This window comes from Diabrotica virgifera, chromosome 2, assembly GCF_917563875.1.
Source record: "Diabrotica virgifera virgifera chromosome 2, PGI_DIABVI_V3a".
Taxonomy (NCBI): Eukaryota; Metazoa; Arthropoda; class Insecta; order Coleoptera; family Chrysomelidae; genus Diabrotica; species Diabrotica virgifera.
The window spans coordinates 247,420,902-247,447,145 of record NC_065444.1 but is presented as its reverse complement, the minus strand read 5'-3'; the positions used below and the strand labels follow the sequence as shown (position 1 = coordinate 247,447,145).

The 26,244-nt window shown below is 31.6% G+C and overlaps 1 protein-coding gene across 3 annotated transcripts in view; it reads right to left on the bottom strand.

Moving 5' to 3' along the window:
* Nucleotides 1–221: 221 nt before the first annotated feature.
* The window catches only part of LOC126880520 (apoptotic protease-activating factor 1-like), a 155,439-nt gene continuing 129,416 nt past the window's right edge, over nt 222–26,244 (bottom strand). Inside the window, exons 10-14 of one of the 3 annotated variants that reach the window (XM_050644423.1) lie at nt 25,813–26,014; nt 22,357–22,642; nt 10,573–10,991; nt 6,686–6,867; nt 222–2,051 (exon numbers count right to left, since the gene is read on the bottom strand). In XM_050644423.1, the coding sequence (XP_050500380.1) occupies nt 1,823–2,051; nt 6,686–6,867; nt 10,573–10,991; nt 22,357–22,642; nt 25,813–26,014 (1,318 nt within the window). In that variant the 3' untranslated portion in view covers nt 222–1,822. The remainder of the gene's footprint in view (nt 2,052–6,685; nt 6,868–10,572; nt 10,992–22,356; nt 22,643–25,812; nt 26,015–26,244) is intronic. The other 2 variants (XM_050644421.1, XM_050644422.1) reach the window with 2 other exon arrangements.

Genomic DNA, 26,244 nt, shown 5'->3' with positions numbered 1-26,244 from the left:
TTTACAGTATTGTTTTATTATTGTTGTTCTGAAGCTATTTTCTTGTGGCATTTTTACAATTTTAACTATTTAGAATGGGAAATAAGCCACAATATTATTAAAAAATGATTTTTATTATTAACGTTTCGACGCCCAAATCGGGTGCCGTTGTCAAAATACAAAATACTATTAATATAAACAAAAATGTTGTTGCTTAGTAAAAAAATTCTTCTAATAATTTATTTAATTTGACTCATTTATATCGGCAATTCAGATACATTTTAAAGTAGAAGACTTTAAAATGATATTGCCAATATTTATGAGTTGCGTTCCTGGGACGACTTTACTGAAAGATAGTTCATTCGATTACATGAAATCGGGATAGTATCACGAGGTTTTTCCTGGTTTTCCCTCGTGATTTACTATGAGATCTCTAACGCGAGAATTTTAATGTCACCGTTGCATGTGGTTGTCTTTTTAAAGACAAATCACATGCTGTTTTTTTTTTTTTTTTTTTTTTTTTTTTTTTTTTTTTTTTTTTTTTTTTTTTTTTTTTTTGTGACGGATATTCTTGAGTTGGGGTTGATTTCATGTAATCGAATGAACTATCTTTCAGTAAAGTCGTCCCAGGAACGCAACTCATAAATATTGGCAATATCATTTTAAAGTCTTCTACTTTAAAATGTATCATATGTATCTGAATTGCCAATATAAATGAGTCAAATTAAATAAATTATTAGAAGAATTTTTTTACTAAGCAACAACATTTTTGTTTATATTAATAGTATTTTGTATTTTGACAACGGCACCCGATTTGGGCGTCGAAACGTTAATAATAAAAATCATTTTTTAATAATATTGTGGCTTATTTCCCATTCTAAATAGTTAAAATTGTTTTATTATATCATATTGTTTTTCTGGGTGAAATAAGAAGGTCCTAAATGTAGCATAAATGGTTGAAAAACGTAAAATGCGAATACTTGTTTTTTTATGGTTTTTTTCGCAATTATTGCTATTTGGCAACAAGGGTGACGTTTTTTAAAATTTTTAACTAATCTTATGTTGTTGTAGGGAATCTAATTATGCAACTTTTATGTTAGTTCAACTTTTCTGGGAAACGAATACTTTAAAAGTTATAATCAAAAAACGAAGAAAAAAAATCGAATTTTTCCTTAATTTTTTGACATTTTGATTATTTAAACAATGTTCCGGACCTTTTTGAGTGGGAGGATAACTCAAATATTATTTACGCCGATGTGTGTAGTATATAGTATACAGTATACAAAATGTATATACACATCGACGTTCGTTTCAATTTATGTTTTGACTTAATTTGATTGAAAATGAATCGTACCGCATGGGAAAAGTTATAGCGGACGGACTATATATTCCCACGGGTTGACTTTCTTCTTTAAATTACATCTTGAAATATATATTTCTAAAAAATGTCAAAACGTTGAGCAAAATATACCAAAGAGACACAAATAACGATCAAAACTAGAAGTTGAAGTACTTATTTCCTCGGATAAGCCCAGAAAACTTTTACAGTAAAATATCAACAGGGTCCAATTAGGATTATAGAGGAACCGATTCCTCTTCTTTTAAGAACAATACTCTGAGATCATGTTAGAAAGGATAAATAACCCGCATTATATTTGAGCTATTCAACCACCCAACCCCTAAATAGAACGCTGACTGGACTAAAATCGTCTTCTTTTCCATAACTATGACAAGAATTAGGAGTTTTCTTGTAATTATTGCTGGGGAGCAACCGAAAAGAAGACGACCCAGAAGTCAACGTACTATCAACAACAAAAACAACCTCATATTGCACGTTCCTCTTTCAGAGGTCTTCACAGGCAGGCAGTATGATATCCATGATATGAACTTTTCCCGTTACGTCGATGGTTAGGAAGGAATTGAAGTCGTTGGAAGCCGACATGTACTTTACTTTATCTGTCAAATTAATGATAGATAGAAGATACGGCGAACCTTTGACTGGCTGCCGTTCTGACCAGAACGTTATGTCCATGGAGCTGAAATCAGATGAAAGGCCTTCTAGTATATCAATGCTGTAACAAAACAAAGATGTTCTCAGTTAATCCTACAAATTATACGATTTATTAGGGCCGATTTCACCAACAACAAATAAATCAATGAATAGTTAGTTATATATCGAATACAATTTATTAGTCGATTACATTTTTATTTAGTGCAGTCACTGAAGGTTTTCACCTCCGATTTCGTTGAACCGCCATCGATTTTCATGAAAATTGGTGGGTAATTAGAGGATACCTCAAGCAACATAGGTGACATGATGCCAACTTGCGCTTTTACCCTGGAGGTGGATGCCACCCCTTCTCGGTGGTGAAAATTATTTTATTAAAAATAATACCATAAGTCGATAGATGGACAAATTATATGCAAAATTTGTTATATAAAGTTATTAAAATAAATCAACACTTTTTGAGTTATTAAAGACCAAAGATTTTATTTTTTCGTAAAAAAATGCATGTTTTAAATCGGTTTTACACGTATAAATCAAAAACTATAAGCTTTTACAAAAAAGTTATTATTGCTGAAATTGAAGATAATAAAAAATTTAATACATTCCTCATATAAAGAACTAAACTAATGTTAGTTCAAAGTGAGTTATGGGCAATTGAATGTGTATTTTTTTCGACGAGTACTAAAATCTAAGTATTCAAGCTTAAATAACGGGAAAACGATGCAACGTATAAAATATTCCTGCTAAACATTGCCAAATTACTTCGGAATACCTATCAAATGAGCTTCAGAACAAGGTAATAGCGTCAAAATTAAACAAGTTATAATGAAAATAAAAGAACCGTTTCGAATTTTTTAGGAAAAGTGGAAAATAAAACATACGCCATTTCCACAAAAATTAAAATTTATAGTAATTCTTACAAGAACTTCTTTATATTAGCATAAGTAATGTGTTCGATAATTTTGACCGGTTTAGAATGCATATTTTTGAAAAAAAGATATAATTTAATCATAATTTTTAAAATTATTTTAATTCTCACATTCTTTTGATAATAACTCAAAAAATACTCAATATTCGTAAAAAATTATATATAACCAAATTTTAGTTTTTTCTGTGCCAAACATTTTACCTGTTTTACTATTTCTATAGGGTAAAAAATAACCGAGATAGAAACGTTTAAATCTTAAATTTTGCTGTGGGAACCATGCAATCGGGGTCATTTAACCTTTTATTTTTAAAAAACTAGGGGGTTTAAAAGATTAGGTTCAACGTGCTTAAATAGCAGTTGGAATTAACTTTCAAACAGTTTTTAGATGAACCTGATATCGTAAACACGAACGGAGTTATTAAAAAAAAACAATAACATTTTTTGGAAAAATTTTTAAAAGATAAATTTTGAAAAAATTTTGGAGCATAAATTTTAACGCTTTCAACATGTTCGAGGGCTCATTTAATAGATATTTTTAAGTACTTTGACAAATGTTTAATACGTTTATGTTATAAAATACATCAATTTCCCGTTATTTCAGCTTGAATACTTATGAGTTTTTTACTCGCCGAAAAAATATACATTCAATTACCTATAGCTCACTTTTAGTTAACATTAAAAGGTTTTTGTAGTAAGGGGTTTATTTCATTTTTTATTAGCATCAATTTTGATAATTATAACTTTTTTGTAAAAACTTACACTTTTTGAGTTATTGAAGAAAAATTGGTTAAAAACATGCATTTTTCTCAAGAAAAATTAAAATCTTTGATAACTCAAAAAGTTTTGATTTATTTTAATAACTTTATATAACAAATTTTGCTTCAAATTTGTCCCTTTATCGAATTATGGAGTTATTTTTAATAAAATAATTTTCACCCCCGAGATGGGGTGGCATCCACCCCCAGGGTAAAAGCGCAAGTTGGCACCATGTCACCTCTGTTCCTTGATATATCCTCTAACCACTCACCAATTTTCATGCAAATCGATGGAGGTTCAACGAAATCGGAGGTAATATCTCATATCCACCTTCAGTGACTCCACTAATTGTGTTTCAATACAATTTTGATAATTTAAAGTTAAACTGATGAATTTTTTTTGTTATAGATATTTAAAGCGAGGTAAACTTGTCAATTTATTCGAAGAGTAAATACTTCTTTGATAAATAAATAAATAAAATATTATTTGACGTTAGTGAAATTTAGATGTGTCAGTTTATTGGTCGAATAACTTTATTCACGGAATAAACTACTATTTGTAGTTGGTGAAAACGGCTGTTACTATTAGGTAGTATTTGGATTGAAACCTCATATATTATTGGAGTTGAAAGGCAACTCCTTACATTCCAACCACGTGGGAAGAGTCATGTGTTGCCCTGGGTAATATCCAGGAATATTTGCAACATCACAAAATATTATTAAAAATATGTATATAATAATACTTTTCAACATTTAAAGGGTTTTTACCCAAAACTTTTTGGGGGCTAAGGCATGCACAATATTGTCTTTTTTAAACACTGATGATGGATTTTTTTAATCCGAAAACATTCTGTGATGTAATGTAACCCTTATTTAGGGACTTTTAAATATACTTTTTACAAAGGATCTAGTATTTTTGAAATATTATAAGTTACTCTCGTTAAAGTCCCATCCCATAAAATTATAAACAATGTGCAAGTTCCCTATTAGGGAACTTGCACATTTTTTTTATTACATAATAATGTTCAGTTTTGTTTAAAAATGAGATTTCCAAAATCTCACGCTTCAAAAACTCGTAATAACTTAGAAATACATATTTAAAGTCTTCTGCGGTATAAAATAGTTCAAACGACCCGTGACGTCACATAGTTTTACATTAGAAGTTATTATTATGGTTATATTTCGCTGTGTCTAGGTACACGCTAACGTGTACGCAAATAAAAAAGTTAGGTACACGCGAATTAAACTTCATCAAGCCGGTGACGTCATTATTTAGCGTGCGCAGTGACTGTATATTTTGGTACATGCTATTTTGATATGTTTAGTGTTTGTTTGATAGAAAAATATTTGTTAAGGGAAGGGAAGCAGAACTATTCAGATGTTTCAAACTTAATTGTAATAAATCAATGTATATATAAAAGTATATATTTAGGTTAGCAAAATAAAAATATATGTATTTAGTTGACATGACACGTACAAAATATTGTTAAAATAATTTTTATACGTAAGTTAATTATTATAATCAACTATTCTAAATGGGAAATAAGCCACAATTTAACTAAAAAAATGATTTTATTAACGTTTCGACGTCCAAATCGGATGTCATTGTCAAAATACAAAAATTAGTCAGATTAAATAAATTATTTTAGAAAAAAATTTTTACTAAGCAACAACATTTTTGTTTAATTTAATAATATTTTGTGTTTTGACAACGACGTCCGATTTAGACGTCGAAACGTTAATAAAATCATTTTTTTAGTTAAATTGTGGCTTAGTTCCCATTTAGAATAGTTGATTACAAAAATGCCACAAGGAAATAGCTTCAGAACAAGTTAATTATTATTGTGAAAGCTTTAGGTCTTTTCATACTGTTTTAAAATGTTGTTAAACTCATTAAAACAACTAAATCATTGTCCACACTGCATAGTTAATTAAAAAACAAACTCTAAACAAATAAAAAATAAGAAATCTCTTTACTAATTAATATTAAAATTAAAGTGTAAACACAATGCGATTAAACAAATTCCAACACTCTGACACTCTAACTCTTTAACTCTTTTATTTGCGTACACGTTAGCGTGTACGTGTACACAGCGTTATATTTGGGTATATTCTTCTTCTCCTTCTTTAGTTTATTGGCCTCCACCTACTTGGGTATTTGACCAGCTCGTCGTCGGGAAATAAAAGAAAATTTTTTATATTCTAATGACATTTATCGTATGTCGTTGTAATAATACATACCAGTTTGTTGAGATTGGAGTTTCATACAGTTTTTGAAGGAAAGGAAAAAAGGTTTACTATTGAAAATAAAATCATTTTGTAAAAGTACAAATTTTCTATGAATATTTCAAACGATCAAAAACACTTTTAACGTCACATAACTGTATTTTTTACTGACGTTTATAATGTCTAATTTAAAATTATATATACAATTGGTGTAGAATGTAAACATACAACGGTGTGACGTCACGACGCATTTTGGGGTGGCTGGTATAAGTTGAATTTTTAGTCGTCTTTAGGGGCCAAACGAAAGACAAACAAAACTTTTTTTACTTTAATACAGGTTCTAAATTATGTTCTCTTCTGATTTATAACATTTTTTTCGAATTTAAAATTTTTTGCAAGTTCCGTAATAGGTATATAATGTGTATATATAATAAGGTCCTTTCCATTTGATCCATTAACACATTCGTTGCCACCTGACGCCAAAAGGCGTTTGGCGTGCGTGAGTCAGGTGCTACCGACGCCTGTAGGCGTTCATAACCTGTCGAATTAAATAAGGTTCTTTCCGAAGTAGCACCCTAAGGAAGTGATTGAATATAAGGTGACAGCGATTGGATTAAATATGGTGACAAGATGATTAAGCTTTTGAACTATTTTCCATTGAGAATGTACCCTTTATTCTAACAAGGACAACAGCTTGAGTTAAATGCTTCATGTGGTATAAAAAGAGTCATGATATAAACATAATACATATGACTCTTTGTAAGGAACATAAAGGTGTTAAATACTAACCTATTTGGCCTTTTCCTTCCTTTTCTTTCATTTTTCTGTAATGGCCTCAGGTTCCACCAAGCAATTTCTTCTCCCATACTTACCAATATAGGTTCTTTGTGTGGAGAAAAGATTAAATCTTGTATGGGATCTTCGTGAAGATTTAGAACAGTTTCTTTGTAATTTTCGTCTAGATTATATACCTAAAAGGGGAAAAATATGTTGAGAAATATATAAACAAATTACTATGGTACGTTCAATCAATTTGCCGAGTATGCTGGTAAGAAGTTAAATATTTCTGAAGTGTAAAGTGAGAATATGATGTATTACAGCCAATCACCTGCAGTTTTCTTGGGTAGATCGAGCAGTCCGACACAACTGTTGCTGGTCCCAAGCCCGGATAAAGGAGGTGGGGTCTACAGGCATGTTACCACCGAACTGATAGACTTTAGAACCATACAGCTCACAGGACAGGATTATACCTCGTAATGATTTCATTACGACGACCAACACGAGAAAAAGAACAACGAATTTATGGAAAGCGAGAAATATACGAGGATCATTCGTAAACTCACCCCACCACTTTGACCTCGCCGCATTGCTCTGTGTCGGCCTAGCGGCCTTCGAAGATGGAAGTCACGGTCGATTTTACCGATAATGTAAAATTCATGCTGTGATACGTTTTTAAATGCAAAATGGATTTCACCTATTGACATTCATCGTCAGTTAATCGAAGTTTATGGATAAAAATGCATATATGTTCAATATGTTTGCAAAATTGTGTAGAGAATTCAGTGAAGACCGAACGGAAATTCACGATGTATCTGAAGGCCTTCCCCTTCTATCTTCACTACCGCTCTACACCATTTGCGACCAAGTTGAACAGATATGCACTTTGACCCATAAGTTTCGATCAACTGACGATAAATGTCAAATGTCATATCACAGCATAAATTTCACATTGGCGGTAACAACAACCGTGACACCCACCTTCGAAGGCTGCCAGTCCGACACAGAGCAATGCAGCGAAGACAAAGTAGTGAGGTGAGCCAGAGGGAGAGTTGATATGTAAGGCAGTGTTGCCACATTTCTCCCAGCACGTCGCACTCTTTCTCAGCGGCATAGGCAACATTTTTTTACGAAGGACCCTCATACTTCGCACCGGTACTTGGCACCTGAAGTCTCTAAATACAAGACAGTAGGAAATTTCAAAAAAAACTTATAAGAAAAAAATACAGACATATATGTGCACTAAAAGAGACGAAGAAAATTATGCTGGATGACTTTCTAATGATTTACAGTGATGTTGCGAAAGAAATCAGAGCAAAAGAATGAGTCGCCTTGTTAGTATACAGAAAATTTTTACACCAGGTACAAGAATCTAAATATGTCTCTGAAACAACAGAAAAAGTCAAACTAGATGTCAAACCTCTGTATGTGATAGCAATCTATGCACCTGAAAACCACAGAGATACGACCACAAGAGAAAACTTCTATGAACACCTTCAGACTGTAACAAACGAGACTTCAAATACCGAATATACAGTGAGGACGTTTGAGTTGGAATAAATTCATTATCTCGAGGAGTGGTGAATTTGGAGAGAAACCCTGAGATAGGTCGATTTTTATATTTAAATTATGACTTTTTAGCATATATATCATACTAGTGACGGCATCCATCTGGGCGTGATGACGTAATGGATGGTTTTTTTAAATGAGAGTAGGGGTCGTTGACATTTCATTTGAAAGGTTATTTAATTATCTATTCGGTAATATAAACTTTAACATAATTATTTATACAGGGTGTCCAAAAAATTTTTTTAATTGAATTAATTGAGACAAACAGAAGAATGTATGTAATTCATTTATTTCAAAATACATTTGAGTGCTGTCAGAAAACAGAAAGAAATGTTTATTTGACAAATAATCATTGTTTTTAGCTTAAATTCAATGTTAAAACTGCCACCCACCTGTCTCTTAGCAGTTTGAACATTGAATTTAAGCGAAAGCAATGTTTATTTGTGAAATAAACATTATTACCTGTTTTTTTGACAGTAATAAAATTTATTTTGAATTAAATAAATTGCTTACAGTCTTCTTTTTATGTAAATTAATTTAATTAAAAATTGTTTTTTTGCACAACCTGTGTAAATAATTATGTTAATGTTTGTATTACTGAATAGAGAATTAAATAACCTTTCAAATGAGCTATCACACAACCGTTACTCTCATTATAAAAAATCATCAATTACGTCATCACGTCCGGATGGAGGACGTCACTAGTATGATATATACGCCAAAAAGTCATAATTTAAAAATAAAAATCGACCTGTCTCAGAATTTCTCTCCAAATTCGTCCATTCTCGAGATAATGAATGTATTCCAACTCAAACGTCCTCACTGTATAATCATTATGTGCAATTTTAGCACCCGTATTGGCAATAATATTGTTCCAGGAATAAAACAGCGATATAATGAAAATATCAGAAATGAAGACGGATACCTTCTGACGGACCTCTGCAGCATAAAAGAAACTTATACTAATAATACATCTTTTCCTCACAAAGAACAATATAAATACACTTTTGAAAACACTAGAGGACAAATATCTATGATAAGACTATATTCTGTCTGCCTGTAAGTTGTAATATGCCTTGTATACACTACTATAATAAAGTAGTGGTGCAAAAACTGAAACTTAGACAGTAGAGTGAAAAATTAGTGTATATGACAACCTTCAAACGCATTTATGCCAAAAACAGCCTTTTTTAAACGTAGCAAAAGAGCCTCCATATAATCCAGACCTCTGATTAAGTAATTTAGATGTATTTGGTGCGCTAAAAGTTGTGGCGAAGATGATCGAGTGGGGCAACTGATATGCAAACTGTTTATCACTGATAAAATATATTTTAAAACGGAGCATTACCCAATAGTATATTAATTTACGTGTACGTGTTAATGATCAGCCGTCAGAAGAAATTGAAATTAGACGTGGGGTGAGACAGGGATGCGTGTTGTCGCCAATTCTTTTTAATGCGTACTCGGAAGAGATCTTCAAAAAAGCTCTTGAGGGTGAAACAGCTGGAATAAAGTTAAACGGATCCCATTAACATTAGACATGCGGACGACATTGTCATCTTAGCCGAAATTATTGGGGGTCTTCAGAGGCTGGTGATAGCGGAGTTTAGACAAGAATACAGTCTAACAATGAACTGCCAAGAAGACAAAATTTATGAAAATATCGAAAACTCAAAGAAATAACGAGAATCTCTTCATAAACCAATCCGATGTTGAAGTCGACAATATGCAAATCTTGGAACAATGATCAACTCGACAGGTGATTACTTCGAAGAAATCAAAATCAGTTTAGAAAAGGCTAGAGAAAATTTTAACAAAATGAGAAAAGTGCTCTGCATAAGAGATTTGAAGTTGGAATTAAGTGTTAGGTTGGCTAGGTGCTACGTTTTTGCGACTTTGTTTTACGGAATGGAACCTTGGACCTCGAATGTGCCATCAATGAAAAAATTAGAATCATTCGAGCTGTGGGTGTATAGAAGAATTCTGAAAATATCGTGGACAGAACATGTCACAAACAAAGAGGTTTTGAGAAAGATGAATAAAGAAATGGAAATCTTAAATACCATTATAACAAGAAGATTAAAATATCTCGGATATATTATCCGTGGAGAGACATACAACGTGCTCCAATTGATTATGCAGGGAAAGATTTAAGAAAAGAGAAGCATAGGAAGACGCAGAATATCGTGGCTGCGCAACCTGAAAATGGTACGGGTGTACATCAAATGAGCTCAGAGCAGCTGTCTCTAAAGTCCGAATAGCTATGATGATTACCGACCAACGTCGCTGAGATGGCACTTAAAGAACAAGAAGATATAATTTTATCTTACCTTAATACTACCACTGGCCATTCCGATCGCTAGGAGCGATCCATCACAGGAGAATTTGGCAGTCGTCATTTTTTCAGTAAATCTGAACCTCTTCAACAACCTCACTGAGTCAGTTTCCACATCTAAATAATATATATGGCAAAAATGGGTGCCTAATTGATCGAAGAGAGCAGCTATAAGTGATTTGTGTGGACTGAAGGCTCCCACGTTGAAAGTCACTGGTTCTAAGATGTGTTTGTTTGTAATGCTGATCAAATAGCCTGTCTCGAGGTGCCATGTGTAAATATTACAAGCTGAATCGATGATAAGTAGTTTATCGGAGAAAGGATATATGGACGGATGGCTTAGAGTTGTTTTGAATGTTTCTCCTTTATTGAGTATAGTTATATTGTCGTTGCCGTACATAGCAACAATGACACCTGAAAAAAAAAAATCTTCTAAAATTAACGCTCTCAGACTTTTAAGTTTTCTTACATCTTAGGGGAGTGCAATTAGAACGAGAAGATTCAATGTTTCGGAAAAAATCAAACAAGGTTATATTTTTCTAAAACTTTTTTTGCTAGTTTATAAATATGTTAAAGTAAAAAGTTCTACTCACAAATTTCGCCGTTAATTGTTTATTAATTGTTTAAACAATAACAATTGTTTTGTATAAATAATGTTAAGAATATGGGTGAATTCAACATTTTATTTTGATAAAAAAGGTTTTTATTTTAGTTTTGATTATGCTGAACCCGAATCTGACATTACAATTTGCAAATTCAAAATGGCGGATTCAAAATGGAGGATTTTTTCCTAAAATTCCTTAAAAAGCAGTTGTAAAATCCGAATTTTTTTATAAAACGTGTTTGTTTACATAATATGTGGATATTTTTGAGAGGTTGCTGAACCTGAATCAAATTGGATAATTTAAATTATAAAATGGCAGATCCAAAATGGCGGATAACTTGAAAAATAGTTGTAAAATCATAATTTCTTTACAAAATGTATTTATTTCTACATATATTTATTTTTGAGAGCTTTGATAAACCTAACTTAAATGTTAACATTATAAACTATAAAATGGCGGATCCAAAATGCGGATTTTCTAAAAAGAACATCAAAAAGAACATTTTTCTAAAACATTTATTGTCTTTATTTTTAACAGGTTGTTGAATCTGAATTAAAGATTAAAAACTTTAATTTCAAAACGGCGGATCCAAAATGGCGGATATTTAAATGAAAAACAAGTAGAATCCAATCAAACAAATATGAAATTTCATTCTTAAAAAAAAGATAAACAAATAATTTTCATTGATGGATTCGACCGTTACTTGACAAACGTTTTCAGTTTTTTATTGTTAAATAATTTTCACAATAATATTAAAAATTAAAATGTATTAGAAAGAAAGAACAAATTATTCAAAATCTATCTCTTCAATATTAAAAAAATTGTTGCAATGGGATCATAAATAAAAAGTTATTCTTAGTAAAAAGCTCTGCATATTCTAAAACTTTAAATGCAATCATAAAATATCAATTTTTATCAATTTTGTACAAGATATGTCAATAAATAAAAATTTCAGTTAGGAGTAAAATACCTATATTTTTCATAATACTGAAAATTGTTATTATGGAAAGTTGTTCAGAATTAAAAACGATGTGTCAATATGCAATTACACTTTTATGCAATTTTTTTACATAATACCTCGTATAATATTGATAAAATATAATATTTTATATTTGCATATTAAGTGTTAGACCATGCACAGCTATTTATGACAAATAACTTTCTTCATAAAATTAATAATAAATCAGTTATCATAAATAAAAAGTGAAAATTTAATGATGTTTGGTATAATTAATTTGAAACAATATTAAAAAAAAACAAATTTTCGATTAGAAGGATATAACTACATATTGGAACATAGTTTTTAATTACAAACAACTTTTCTTTATAAAAATTTTCGATATTGTGAAATATAAAGGTACTTTACTCTTGAGTGAAATTCTTATTTTTTGACATACCTCGTACAAAATTAACAAAATTTGATATTTGATGGTTGCATATTATGTTATATACAATGCAGAGTATTTTATAAAGAACAACTTTTTTTCGTAAAACTGATATTAAAAAAGTTATCAATAGGTTCCAAGTTACACAAACATACTGTATAAGAGCTAAAAAAAAATTTTTTTGTTGAACATTTATTATTGTTGAAGCTTATTATTAAATTAATTTTAAGTAAGTTTTACAGAAAAAAGTTTTGATCACTCTGTATATACATTTTTTCAGCTGGTAATTTTCGGTTTTTGTATTACATTTTTGTTATCTTTCTTAGTTTTCTCAAAAAGAAATTGTTTATTTCATTTTTAAACTAAAATAATTCAGTGTTTTTTAAAGATTACATCCTAGGCTTTAAAAAAATATCAAAAAATTGTATTAGGTTTATTCAAACTTGAGTAATACCGTCTTAAAGTGGTGGGAATTCTGTAGAACTACGAAGTTTTCAAAAATTACATTTTTTGAGACAGCGTATTACTTGAATTAAATTTATGAGATTTTTTAATGAAACATCGTTTAGTAAGATGATTGAGAGGTAAGTTGTGCAAATTTGAGAGCTTTATAAGTGAAATTGTATTAGTTACATATTTTTAAATCATTTTTAAACAAAATTCATGTAAGCCTCACTTTCCGCCCACACCGTACTTATGTCCATATATTTTATTTCTTTTTATTACAACCATAAGATAGCTTATTTCATTTTCTTTCATGTCCAATTTGTAAAATTTCTTTTGATCCATTAGTTAAAGAATTACATTAAAAAAACTCAACCGTGCACTTCTTCCAACGCTAGTTTACAGTGCGCCAATGTGTGTGAGAAGGGTGACTTTAGCGTTATAAATAAAAAATTACAGAAGCTAGAGATTTAATTTTAAAAAAATCTTTATATAAGATTTTTTTTGTAAAATTTTCTGAATTTTTTAATGGTCAAGTCAGTTTTTTTTCTAAAAATTATATTTTCGGAGTTATTTAAGAAAACATCTAACTTCGCTGTTCATTTGTTTAATAAAAAATTAAGCACCCACTTCTCGAGTAGAACTTTTTGATATGTTGTTTATTAAACATTTCTTAATGAAATTACAAAAAGTTTTATCTTGTTTGATTTTTTCCGAAGTGAAAATCTAAATGCACTCCCCTATCTTAAGAAATTTATAACTGCCATAATATGTTTTGTATTAAGGGGGGTATGGTTTGAAATTTTCAATGTTTTTATTGAAGTTATACTTCTTTAGACACGAGGGTGAATTTTTATTTTCCTGGGCGCATGCGCACACCGACAGTATGGTATTAGTCGCTCAAACGTTATACGTGATCTGATTGGGTGTTAAAATCATCTGTCAATAATTGTTCAATATGGAGATTATGGATAAACAAATGTTGAGTATATTAGTTTTTATTGTTGTGATGGCAGAGAAAAAAGCAAGTTTATAATTATTGTAGTGACATTTTAAATAGTTTTTAAAAGCGACAGGTACGTAATAATTGTAAATGTTTCAGTATCCTAATAAAAAATGACATAGATAGGTACACCTATTTGGAAAATTTAAAATGAACCTACCAAAATAGTATGTAATGCTTTGATTTACGTAATTTGATTGCCATCAAAATTTCTATCAATATTCACCTAATATATTGTTTTCTTACTCTATGTTTTGTTGTATTTTATTATTTCAATTCTGCAAAAATCAAAATAATTTGGTTAAATTCAGAACTGTCAAAAGTTTCAACCGTTTAGTTCGTCGATCTTCCCACAGGATGCATGTGTCTCCGTGGGTAAAAGTGTAAGATGAATAAATTTCAATACTAACTGCTCTAACATAAGCGGGTTCGAACCCCAATAGAAACTTTTATTTTTTTTTATACATTGGATGATTGTAGAAGTATATTTATTGAACTTATAATTCTTTACGATCGAGAGTGAAGTTTTATAATGCTGGGCGCATGCGCACACAAACAGTATGTATTTCGTTGCTAATCTTTCAAGATATGTATGTATCAGCGCTGTCAGCGCAAATAAGTCATATTATATCATATAAAAGGATATATTAGTGTTCTTAGTAAATGTATTATTTATAATAATTTTTGTGTCTTTGGATTTGTCGTCCTCGGGAATAATATATTTTATAATAATAGTAAGTATATTTAAAGTATTTTTGTATACTTCACTTGGTCTATTGAATTTGTCAGTATGTATGAGTAATCTTGTAACCTGTCAAAGCAAAAGGAATATAGCTCAGTGGTAGAGCGTGTGACCGGAGATCAAGAGGTCCCGGGTTCAAATCCCGGACGATTCATATTCTTTTTTTTTATATTTTTGGTATCGTTTTAATAAAAATTTTTTAAAAGTGGTAGGTAAAGAGTTATTTTAATATTTAAATAAAATATAAATAACTTGTTAAGTATATTAATTTCGTTGAAATCACAATAATAGAAGTAAAACTTCTTACGTGAGTACAAAGTACACACACATTCTTTTTATATAATTTTTTTTTTTCAGAAAATACGTATTTAGTTAAACATTTTTCCGACAATTATTGTTTAGAAATCATTTGTGGCATTTTTCAATGTGTTTGTGTGTGTTTCATTCTTTTATTTTTTTAATTTTTGGTATTGTTTTAATAAAATTTTTTGAAAAGTAGTAAGTATTAAAATTAGTTTAATATTTAAATAAAATATAAATAAACTGTTTAAAGTATATTAATTTCGTTGAAATCATATAATAGAAGTATAACTTCTTACGTGTGTACAAAGTACACACACATTCTTTTTTTATTTTTTTTTACTTCGAATGATACCGTCAGTATTTTTCACTGTTTCATTACACGGTCAATAATGTGTCATTACTATTTTTTTTTGAGGTGTCGGTAAAAATTTGCCAGCGTGGACTTATTTCACAATATTTTTCCTTAATTTTTTTTAATATTTTTTGAATTGTACTTAATAAGCTTATTTAATTTAAAAATAACATAATTGTACCATAGTTAAAAAAAATCACAAATGTGCTTGTAATGTTGATTTCAAACCATACCCCCTTTAAATGAAAAGATAATTCGATATATATGTTACAGTTCAAGTTGATTCTCAGGTAGAGTTGACTTTTCCTAGTTTGAAACGAGCAGTAAAAGTTGATTTGAAAAATTTAAATCAACTTTTACTAGTTGAAGTTGCCTCTTCCCAACTCTTGTTAGTAAAAGTAGATTATACAATTTAAACGATTATAATCTCACGTGCATTTTTGATGAGTGTGCGTCTCTTTCTTTTGACCGTTTCAACTACTTATTAGTCCAAGCTATAACGTCGCCCCCGTTAGGTAAATTATTCTGATTCGATTTTTTTGCACAAACTTACTCAAACAAATACATCCTTATAACAAATACACAGTGTCAGGCGGTACCGCGGTCGAAAAATTGTTTACCCAATTTTTGTTAACCAAATTCACAAAAATAATTCTTATCTACTCTACCTCATATTATGTATAAGTTTTTATTGTGTGAAAATTGTAAATATAGATAACAGTACATGAAGGGTTTAAAGCAGGGGTGTCAAACTCAATTTTGCAGAGGGCCATATATTAAATTCAGAATGTGTCGGCGGGCCAGATTCAAATAAAAAAAAATGTACTGAATTATTATAACATTTTATTTAATAGTATACTTATAATATACGGTTGTTAAAAATCATATCAAAGTTATAAAAGAGGGTAATTATTTTGAGCTCGAGGATCCAGATACCTGACTTCTCTTGTTTTTGACAAGCTCATTGATGTCAGGTATCATATTCGTTGTATTTATTTTAAGAATTGATTGGAGATGTTCATTTGTAAGTCTTGTGCGATGTTTGTTCTTATTTATTTTCATGACGGAAAACATCTGCTCACATAAATAGGTGCTACCAAACATGCACAGAATGCGTGCTGCATGCTTTTTTAATTCCGGGTAGTTATCCAAACTCTTGAAATATTGTGTATAAAATGTAAGTGCGTTAACCTCTTTAAATTTTTCTTTCAAAATACTGTCCGATTGAAGATCTATCAACTCCATTTGCAAATGAACGGGTGCCTGTGAAGCTTCAAAATTGAATGGATTGTTGAAAATTGGGAATTCCATTTCATTCATTTTGTGGAAGTCTTCAAAACGATTGTTGAATTCCGTGATAAGATTTTGCAGAAGTTGAGAATATTGATCCAATTTTTTTTGATCCACTGTGCCAAATGATTTTAAATGAGGGAAATGATCCAAAGTTTGATTTTTTACCTGATTTTCCCACAGCCTCAACTTTGTTTCAAAGGCTTGAATACATGAGTACATTTGAGTGACAATCAGATTTTTACGCTGTAACTTTACATTCAGATCAGTCAAGTGTTTATTCATATCTACCAAAAAGGCACAATCAACCCACCAGTCATTGTCATAATCAATTGGGTTGCCTTTTTCTAACATGAAAGCTTGAATAGGGTCACGTAATGCAAAAAATCTTTCTAAAACTACTCCTCGACTGAGCCAACGAACTTCGGTGAAATAAGGGACATCAGAAAACTTTTCGTCCAAATCTTGTAAAAACTGCCTGAACTGTCGGTGATTTAGTCCTCTGCTCCTTATAAAATTTACTATTTTAATTATAGGTTGCATGACATGGTCCATTTTTAAATGTTTGGATGCCAATGATTCCTGGTGAATTATACAGTGAAATCCCACAAAATTTCCTGATGTTTTCTGTTTTAATTTAGTTACAACGCCCGAATGTTGGCCAACCATGGCAGGAGCGCCATCCGTAGTTGTGCTGCTAAGTATATTCCAATCGAGTCCATATTCTGCCATCAAATGCTCCAATGCAGAATAAATATCATTTGCTGTTGTAGTACCTGTCAATGGAACGCACTTTAATAGTTCTTCAGTTATTTCAAAGTTACTGTTAATACCTCGTATAAAAACACAAGTTGAGCTGTATCAACAGTATCAGTGCTCTCATCAACAGCCAGTGAAAAGTTTGTAAATTCCTTAATTTTCTCCTTCAGTTGAAGAACCAAATTTTGAGATAAATCATTTATTCTTGAAGCAACAGTGTTTCTTGACAGCGAAATATTTTGAATTATTGACTTTTGAAATGGAAATGAAACATCGGCAACTTTCAACATACAGTCTTTAATAAAATCACCATCAGTGAAAGGTTTTGATCTCTTCGCGATTTCTAATGCAATAATAAAACTTGATTTCAGGGCATCTTCGCTCTCAGTATTAGCTTTAGTAAACATCGATTGTTGACCTTGAAGTTTAGATTTTAAAGATGACAATCTGTCCATTCTTATTTTTTCAGTGTAACAATCGAATTTTGATTTATGATTCGTATCATAGTGTCTCTTCAAGTTAAACTCCTTACAAACAGCAACTGTTTGATTGCAAATCAAACACAGTGGTTTACCTTTCCATTCTATGAAAAAATATGCATTTTCCCATTTAGACTGAAAAACTCTACGTCCACTATCAACTTTACGTTTTTGTGACATTATGCCGAAATCGTAACAAATATGGAACTCGACACAATTATGGATATCGCACACGCACGACACAAACAAATGTACAATACCTTCTCAACCACTACTTCGCAACTGACTCACGTGACACGTCGACGCACTTCTTTTATATCGATAAGGAAGGTTCTAGTCTAGACTCGAAGCGCATGGAAGATTCTATTGTTCTCAACAAAAATAATAGGGTGTTTCCGCTAAGAGATGGTGTTACTGTCTATCTCTCTCGCTTGTCTAGGCACGCGCTGCCTTTGAAATGACTTATAAATGTAGTGTAGTGTACGCATTTTAAAACTTCCGTAGAGCAATCGAGTGAAGTCTAAAAGCTCTAAAAAACATGATTCTTCTTTCTGTGACACATTGCGATCGCGGGCCGTATTGGTATGGCCCGGGGGCCGGATGCGGCCCGCGGGCCGTATCTTTGACATGACTGGTTTAAAGTGTGCCTGAAGTAATAATGTATTTTAAATGGGATCTACTTTTTCGCACTGTTTTTTAGCACACTTTCATATAATCAAATATCCTTAACTTTCGCCTTGTCATGGTGATGACATGTGAGCAATAAATTACAAAAAAAGTTTTGACAGTTTTGTGGTTTGACAGAAGTTTGAATTTTTAAATGTCAAAGTTCTAAAAAATTGTAAAATAGGAATGTATTCCAGTGACGAAGAGTTGCAGTTTTTTTATTTGTTTTTTGGTAGATAAAATATTGTATGAAACTGTGCGTGAAGTACTTTTTGCGCACTTAGGCGATGTATAGCACTCGGTCCGCTCGTGCCCTAAACATCGCGTGCGTGCGCAAAAAGCTTCACGAACTGTTTTATAAATAACTAAATATTTCACTCCGGACAAATGTTTTTAGATTATTTTGGTCATTCGGAGCAAAAAAGGTATCTTGTGATTTTTCTCTAAAATTGATAGTTTTCGAGTTATACGCGATTTAAAATTTGAAAAATGCGAAATGACAATTTTTAGGCTTTATAACTCGATTAAAAACTATTATTATGAAAGTCAGAAAGTCACCTAATCAAAGTTTAAAGCCCCTACAAGATCCTGAAGAAATTTTTGTCATTATTTTATTACTAAGATGTTACTTTTAATTATCAACAATGAGCATTAAAAGCGTATTGAGGCGGCCGTCAATGTGAGTGCGAGTAAGATCCTCCATTCCGACCGTCCAATGGTGCATCTCAGTCGCACTCACATTGACAGCCGCCTCAATACGCTCCTAGCACTCATTGTTAATAATTAAAAATAACAGCTTAGTAATACAATAATGACAAATATTTCTTCAGTACCTTGTAGGGGGGTCGTTCAAATTTGATTTGGTGACTTTTTGACTTTCATAATAATAATTTTTAACTGAGTTATTAAGCCTTGAAAATGGTCATTTTCGCATTTTTCAAATTTTAAATCGCGTATAACTCGAGAACAATAAATTTTACAGAAAAATTACAAAAGACCTCTTTTGCTCCGAATGACCCAAATTAATTATGTAAAAAAAATGTCCGAAGTGAATTTCTTTTGTGAATTTGTTTAAAAAAAAATTGTTTACATAATTTTTCGATTACGGTACCACCTGACACCCTGTGGATTCGTTATAAGGACCTCTTTTTGAGTAAGTTTGTGCAAAAAAATCGAACTGGAATAATTTACCTCGGGGGCGACGATACAGCCTGGACTATAAATATCACGATTTGAACATAATATACAGTAACATTTAATTTCTAGAATCGGTTGTTTGTGTTAATCAACTTTTACTAAATGGCACTGGGAAAAGTATACTTTAACTAGTTGGAGTCTACTTTTACTAGTAAATGTTGAATAAAAATCTTCATTTTATATTTATAATCAACTTTTACTAAAACCAGCCGTTTGAGTCCACTCGAACTAGGAAAAGTCAACTCCAACTGGTTAATCAACTTGAACTGTAACATATACAATAAAGTTTTGTCCTAACCGAACTTTTTATACCTAATATTGTCACTGAAGACACGTCTGATAATATGTATCTACTGAACTGATTGAAGACTAAATGCACTTTTAAATAAAAATCTAATTTATCACCATCCGCACATTTTCTTTTTACCCTTATCTTTAACAAAACGCGGATACGCGGACAACACGGTGTTAATTGCATGCAATAGGGCTTTTCATCGATTGTCATTTGTTTCGAGCTTCTGTCATGTGTCACATAATATTAAGATATCTACGTCATACGTCTTTGGTTTGTATCATTGGTATATACCAATAACGTACGACGTAGATATATTAATATTATGTGACGCATGACGGAGTATATTATTACAGAGTGTATTATGACGGAGTGTAATACCTATTACGAAGTACTTCAACATATGATTAAAAGGATTACCACAAAGTGTGATGAATATGGACACACCGAGCTAAACACCGCAAAGACAAAGATGATGGTTGTCAGTAAAACGCCAATACAAACGGAAGTGGTAACAGCTTATGGTGAACAACTGGGGAGAACTAACTGTATCACCTACCTTGGTTGTAATCTATAGTATTTTTACTACAAAAGCAAGATTACGTAGGTCAAAATTTCTGACGTAAGAGCACTGCCAAATCATTAGAATGTGACTTTTCATCATGGCCACGTTAATGTCATTATTTGTCAGATATTTTCTTTGTTTTTGTTTACTGTACAAATAATATCTCTCATACTTTATTATAATTAATGATGTCAATCAGTTTTCATTTCTTGCCGAAATATATTAATAATACGCCGAAATATTTGTAATGTTAATTAAAGTAAATAAACTTTCTCTAGCATTTCTTACAAGTGTCAAAATGGTAATATAATAAGAAAAACGTAATTGCGATTATATTGAGAATTTTAGAATTATATTAATTAAATAACTAAAAACATTTTTTATTATTAATAATATAAATTTTATGAAACAATCCTTAAATACTCCAGAAAATAATAATTTTATTTAAATATATTAGACAAGCGTACGCTACTGATCTGACAGTTCTGTGGTGCTACATTTTTACTTCGTTTCGTACACAATTTGATTCAAAATATAGCTTTAAAACACTACTGTTTTTATAAATACCTACACATTAATATAGCTTAATTTAAAAACTATTGCAATTATTGTTGTATACCTATTAATTGTGTTTGTTTTTGTATTGAGAAACATAGGCTAAATCAAAATGCTTATTTAATAGATTATTTTGAGCAAGAACGAAATACTGGGATTCTCTTTTACAATTAACCGCAGAGAAGTAAGTTAAATAATTTAGATTTCTTAGATTAGGTTTATTAGAAATAAGATCATTATTAGATTTACAGATCAGAAAGTTTTCTTATGAATTTTAGCGCTTGCAGTAGTTAGTTTTAAAAATATTAAATAATCTGTTTTAATGATTATACCTACACTATGATAATATTGTCGTTAATAATTAATATATTTCGGCAAGTAATGAAAACCAATTGACATTATTAATTAGAATAAATAATTATAGATATTATTTATTAAAGTAAACAAAAAAAAGAGAAAAATATCTCTGACAAGTGATGACATAAACGTGGCCATGATGAAAAGTCACATTCTAATGTTTTGACAGTGCTCTTACGTCAGAAATTTTGACCTACGTAATATTGCTTTTGTAGTAAAAATACTATAAATGAGAACTGGGACATGAGCAAAGAAATTAGAATATGTATAGAAAAGGCCAGAGCTGCATTCTTTAAGATGAAGAAACTGTTATCTGGAAACAATATTACTTTGTAGTCTGAAAATTAGATTAGTGAGTGTTCTCTACTCTTTTGTATGGTATCGAAGGTTGGACTTTAACGGATACACTTCTCAAGAAACCGGAAGCGTTTGAAATCTGGATGTATCGGAGAATCCTACGAGAACATAAGGGTGGATAGAATTCGTAACGAAGTTGTTTTGCATCGGATGGGAAACGTCACGGAAATCGTCAGAACATTTAAAAATTGAAAACTTAAATATTTTGGCCATGTTATGCGACGCCCATAACACCCAATACAAGGCAAGGTAGACGGAAGAAGAGGGCCAGGTCGAAGAAGAAGGGCATGGCTTAGAAACCTGAGAGAATGGTTTAACAGATCCTCTGCATACCTTTTACGAACTGCCGTCAACAAAATGACTATAGCCAATGCTCATGAACAGCGCGGCATGAAGAAGAAAAAGAATTTAACAAAACTTGTACTTACCCAACTCAGTATCTAAATAATCCAATGTATCCGTGCTTCCCCCAGAACTAACTGAGCTTCTTCCGTAGCTATAACTGTTACTGGGATCAAAACACTTCAAGTAAGTCACTGGGACTGATGTTCCGGCCTCTAGCATGGTATCAAATTTGAAACGTATGTTAAAGCGGCGAATTTCTCCGTTTTTTAAACCGTAGATGACGTCATTGCCGGACACTGAGAAACAGGTGCATGTTATCTGGGAACTTGCCGGTTCACTTTCTGAGATTAGAATGTAGCCGGCGAATATCTGAAAAGTACCAATGTATCGGTTTTGCTTCAAGTAAAATATTGCAAAAATTCTCATTCTTTCTAACTCTATACACTCCTGCTTTATACCAATACACTCTCGCTCTGTATACGCTTACACTCTCACTCTTTATATCTCCTCTCGACCACCGGTTAACCCACCTCCTATAATTCTTACTAGATTACTCCCGCTGCATCTTTATAATGATTTATCTCCCTTTAGATTTCTTATATCTTTACCTCTCTCCTTAGTTCTAGTCTCTAGTTCTTCTTTATTTCTATATCTTTTCTTTACATATTCCTTGCTCCACCTAGTTCCTCTCTGTCTATCTATCAGTATCTATTTTTATTTTATTTTATTTATCTCTCACTCTCTCCCTCTCTAGTCACTGTCGCTTATTCCATATCTTCATCTCTCTTTCCTCATATATCTCCATCTCGCTCTTTCTCCATAGTCTCGATAATTTGCTCCCTCACGTTATATTTCTATAGCTCCTCTCTATCTCTATCACTACCTCTTTCAGTGGTCACACTAGCTTGTCTCTTTCTTTATATATTTCCCCATTTCCTCTAAGTTACTCTAGCTCTCTCTTTGTGTTTCTTTCTTTGTATGTCTCCTTATTGCTTTTTTTCTATATTTTTTGCTAATTTGCTCTTTTTAGCGCTGATCTTATCCTTTCTCTGTGCTTTTTACCCTCATCTGCCTCTACATACCCGTCTCTAATTCTCGGCTCCTCCATCTCGCTCTATCTTCTACCCCTGTCCCTCCTCACTCTACCTCCCACCAGTGTCCGTTGTCACCCTGTCTCCCTTTCTTTATGTAGCTTCCCCCTTTACCATAGCTCTTCTAGTTTCTTGTCCCATCTGTTTCTTTTTATAAAATACATTCCCTTTCTCGCTTTACTTCTCTTATCTAAGTCTACCTCACTCCAGTTTCTTGTCGCATCTGTTTCTTTTTATACACTCACCGGCACAAAATTCCGCCGCTAAAAATTGTTGATTAAGTTTGACATTGTATAACTTTCTTATTTGTACTCCGATTTTCAAGATTCTTGAATCAGTTTGTAGGTACTTGTATTGATGTCGTTTGTTATTATTCTGGTAACAAAAAACTTTTGCTTAGATGGCATTATACGGGGGTGAATGGAAACGTTGTATTTTTTCCTAACTTTAAAAAATTCTGTGGAAAAATTAGAAGGCTGATTTTGTTTCATACTTCTTTTGTATTATCCTAGAGGTATCACTAAGGTTTTGTTTTTTGAATTAACAGAATATCTCTTTTCTTATAGGAGCTGTAAATAAAAACACCGATTTGAAGGTTTTTTATTTAAAAATATCAAACGCACTAAAATTAACAAAACAAAACAAAATTAACAACAAAACAATTCAATAGCGGGTATGTCCAAATCTTGCAGCAACGACTGCTCGCAATCTGTTTGGCATCGCATAAAGATGTGTTATCCTTGTCTGGGAAATAGCCCGATATTCCTCTACTAGAGCCATAACTGTACCGAATTTTCTGGAGGCCTAGGATGATGGCGGATAGCTTTTTTTAATTCATCCCATAAATACTCAATAGCATTGAGATCTGGGCTGCATGCGGGCCATTCTAATCTTATCAATCCAACCTCTATTTATGAGTCCATCAGTGTTTTTATTTACAAAAAACGTAACAGCTCTTACAAGAAAAGAGATATTCGGATAATTCAAAAAACAAAATTTTAGCGATGCCTCCTGCATAATATGACAGAACTATGAAACAAAATCAGCTCTTCCATTTTCCACAGAATTTTTTAAAGTTAAGAGAAAATACAACGTTTCCATTCACCCCTGTATAATGCCGTGCAAGCAAAATTTTTGTGTTATCGGAATAATACCAAACGATATCAATACATGTACCTACAAACTGGTGCAAGAATCTTGAAAATTGGAGCACAAATAAAAAAGTTTTAAATTGTCAAACTTAATCAAACATTTCGGGTGGCGGGATTTTGTGTAGGGGAGTGTATATAATATATTCCCTTCTTTCGCTTTACTTTTATTACTTGCTCTCCTTTTCTTCTAGTCTCTAGCTCCTCTTTATACAGTGCGCTGGAATAAGTGTTATCCCCCCTTATTAACTTATTTATTTTTAGCACATAAGCAAAACGCTCGGACAGGTCGATTTTTAAAATAATCATAGTATAGATAGCATCAATGTTTCGAACTTTACGCGATCCCTCTTCAGGTGACAGGCATAATTTTGATTTTTTTTAAAATGAGAATGTACATCATATCATGTGACACCTTATTTAAAATCTTTTGAAATACTGATTACAAAAATGTATAATACTTAAATCCTGTTTGAGAGCGCAAGCGCAAAATTTCGATCAAAATATTTTTAAACGCATTCATTTTTTTCAAATCCTGAGAAAACTAATAAGTATTTTTGAAAAATTTAAACGCAGAATGAAAGATTACATTAATACGGAGGGCTGAAACCCCTGAGAATAAACAAAAAGTTTCATTTGAATGATATTTGAAATTAAAAATCAGACTAAGTTTTCTCCTTTTTTTCACCCCTGAGACTTATTAAAATAAACATTATAAAAGTTTTCAGGGGCTTTTGACCCTTGCTAATACTGTAATATTTCATTCTGAGTTTAAATTTTCCAAAAACACTTATTAGTTTTCTCAGGATTCGAAAAAAATGAATGTATTTAAAGATTATTCGTTGGAAATTTTGCACCTACGCTCTCAAAAAGGATTAAAGTATTATACATTTTTATAATCAGTGTTTCAAAAGCTTTTAAATAAGGTGCTTTTAAGGAAAGTACATGATGTATTTTCCCATTTAAAAAATCAAATTTATGCCTGTTACCTGAGGAGGGATCGCGTAAAGTTCGAAATATTGATGCTTTAATATATTATGATTATTTTAAAAATCGACCTCTCCGAGCCTTTTGCTTATATGCTAAAAATAAATAAGTTAATAGGGGGGGTAACACTTATTCCAGTGCACTGTATAAATCCCTATTACATTTTCCCTCTATTTCTTGTTAATTTGCTCCCCTTCGCTTTATCTCTGTCTGAGTTCTCTGTCTATTTCCTCTTCATATCTCTCTCTCTTTCTCTCTCTCTCTCTCTCTCTCTCTCTTTCTCACTTATCTCTTAACAATACGAAATAATTACCTGAAGTTTTTGATCGTTAGTGGACGTTGCCGTCATAGCGGTCTTCTTCTTCCAGTATGGCGTGAAAATAGGAATATCGACCTGAGGCTCGCGTTCGTATGGCTGAATATGACATTGCTGCAAGCTTCGTTTATCCGAGCTGATCAATAAAAGGTGAACGGATCGATCATCGTCGTAGAACGTATCCATAGACTTGGCCAATCTGAAAAAGTATGATATATTACACATTTTTACCCAATTTTGTTGAATTTAATTAAATCATATGGCAAATAATTGGCGATGTTAAGTCACAATTGACGACCTATCGTAGATTTCGGCGGAACTAAAATTGAGGGTGTTTTTCTTTTTATTGGCCTGCTATAATGGGGATTTTTATTGTCAAATCGTTATCAGTATTTTCGCAAATCAATATGATTAATAAATTTTAACACA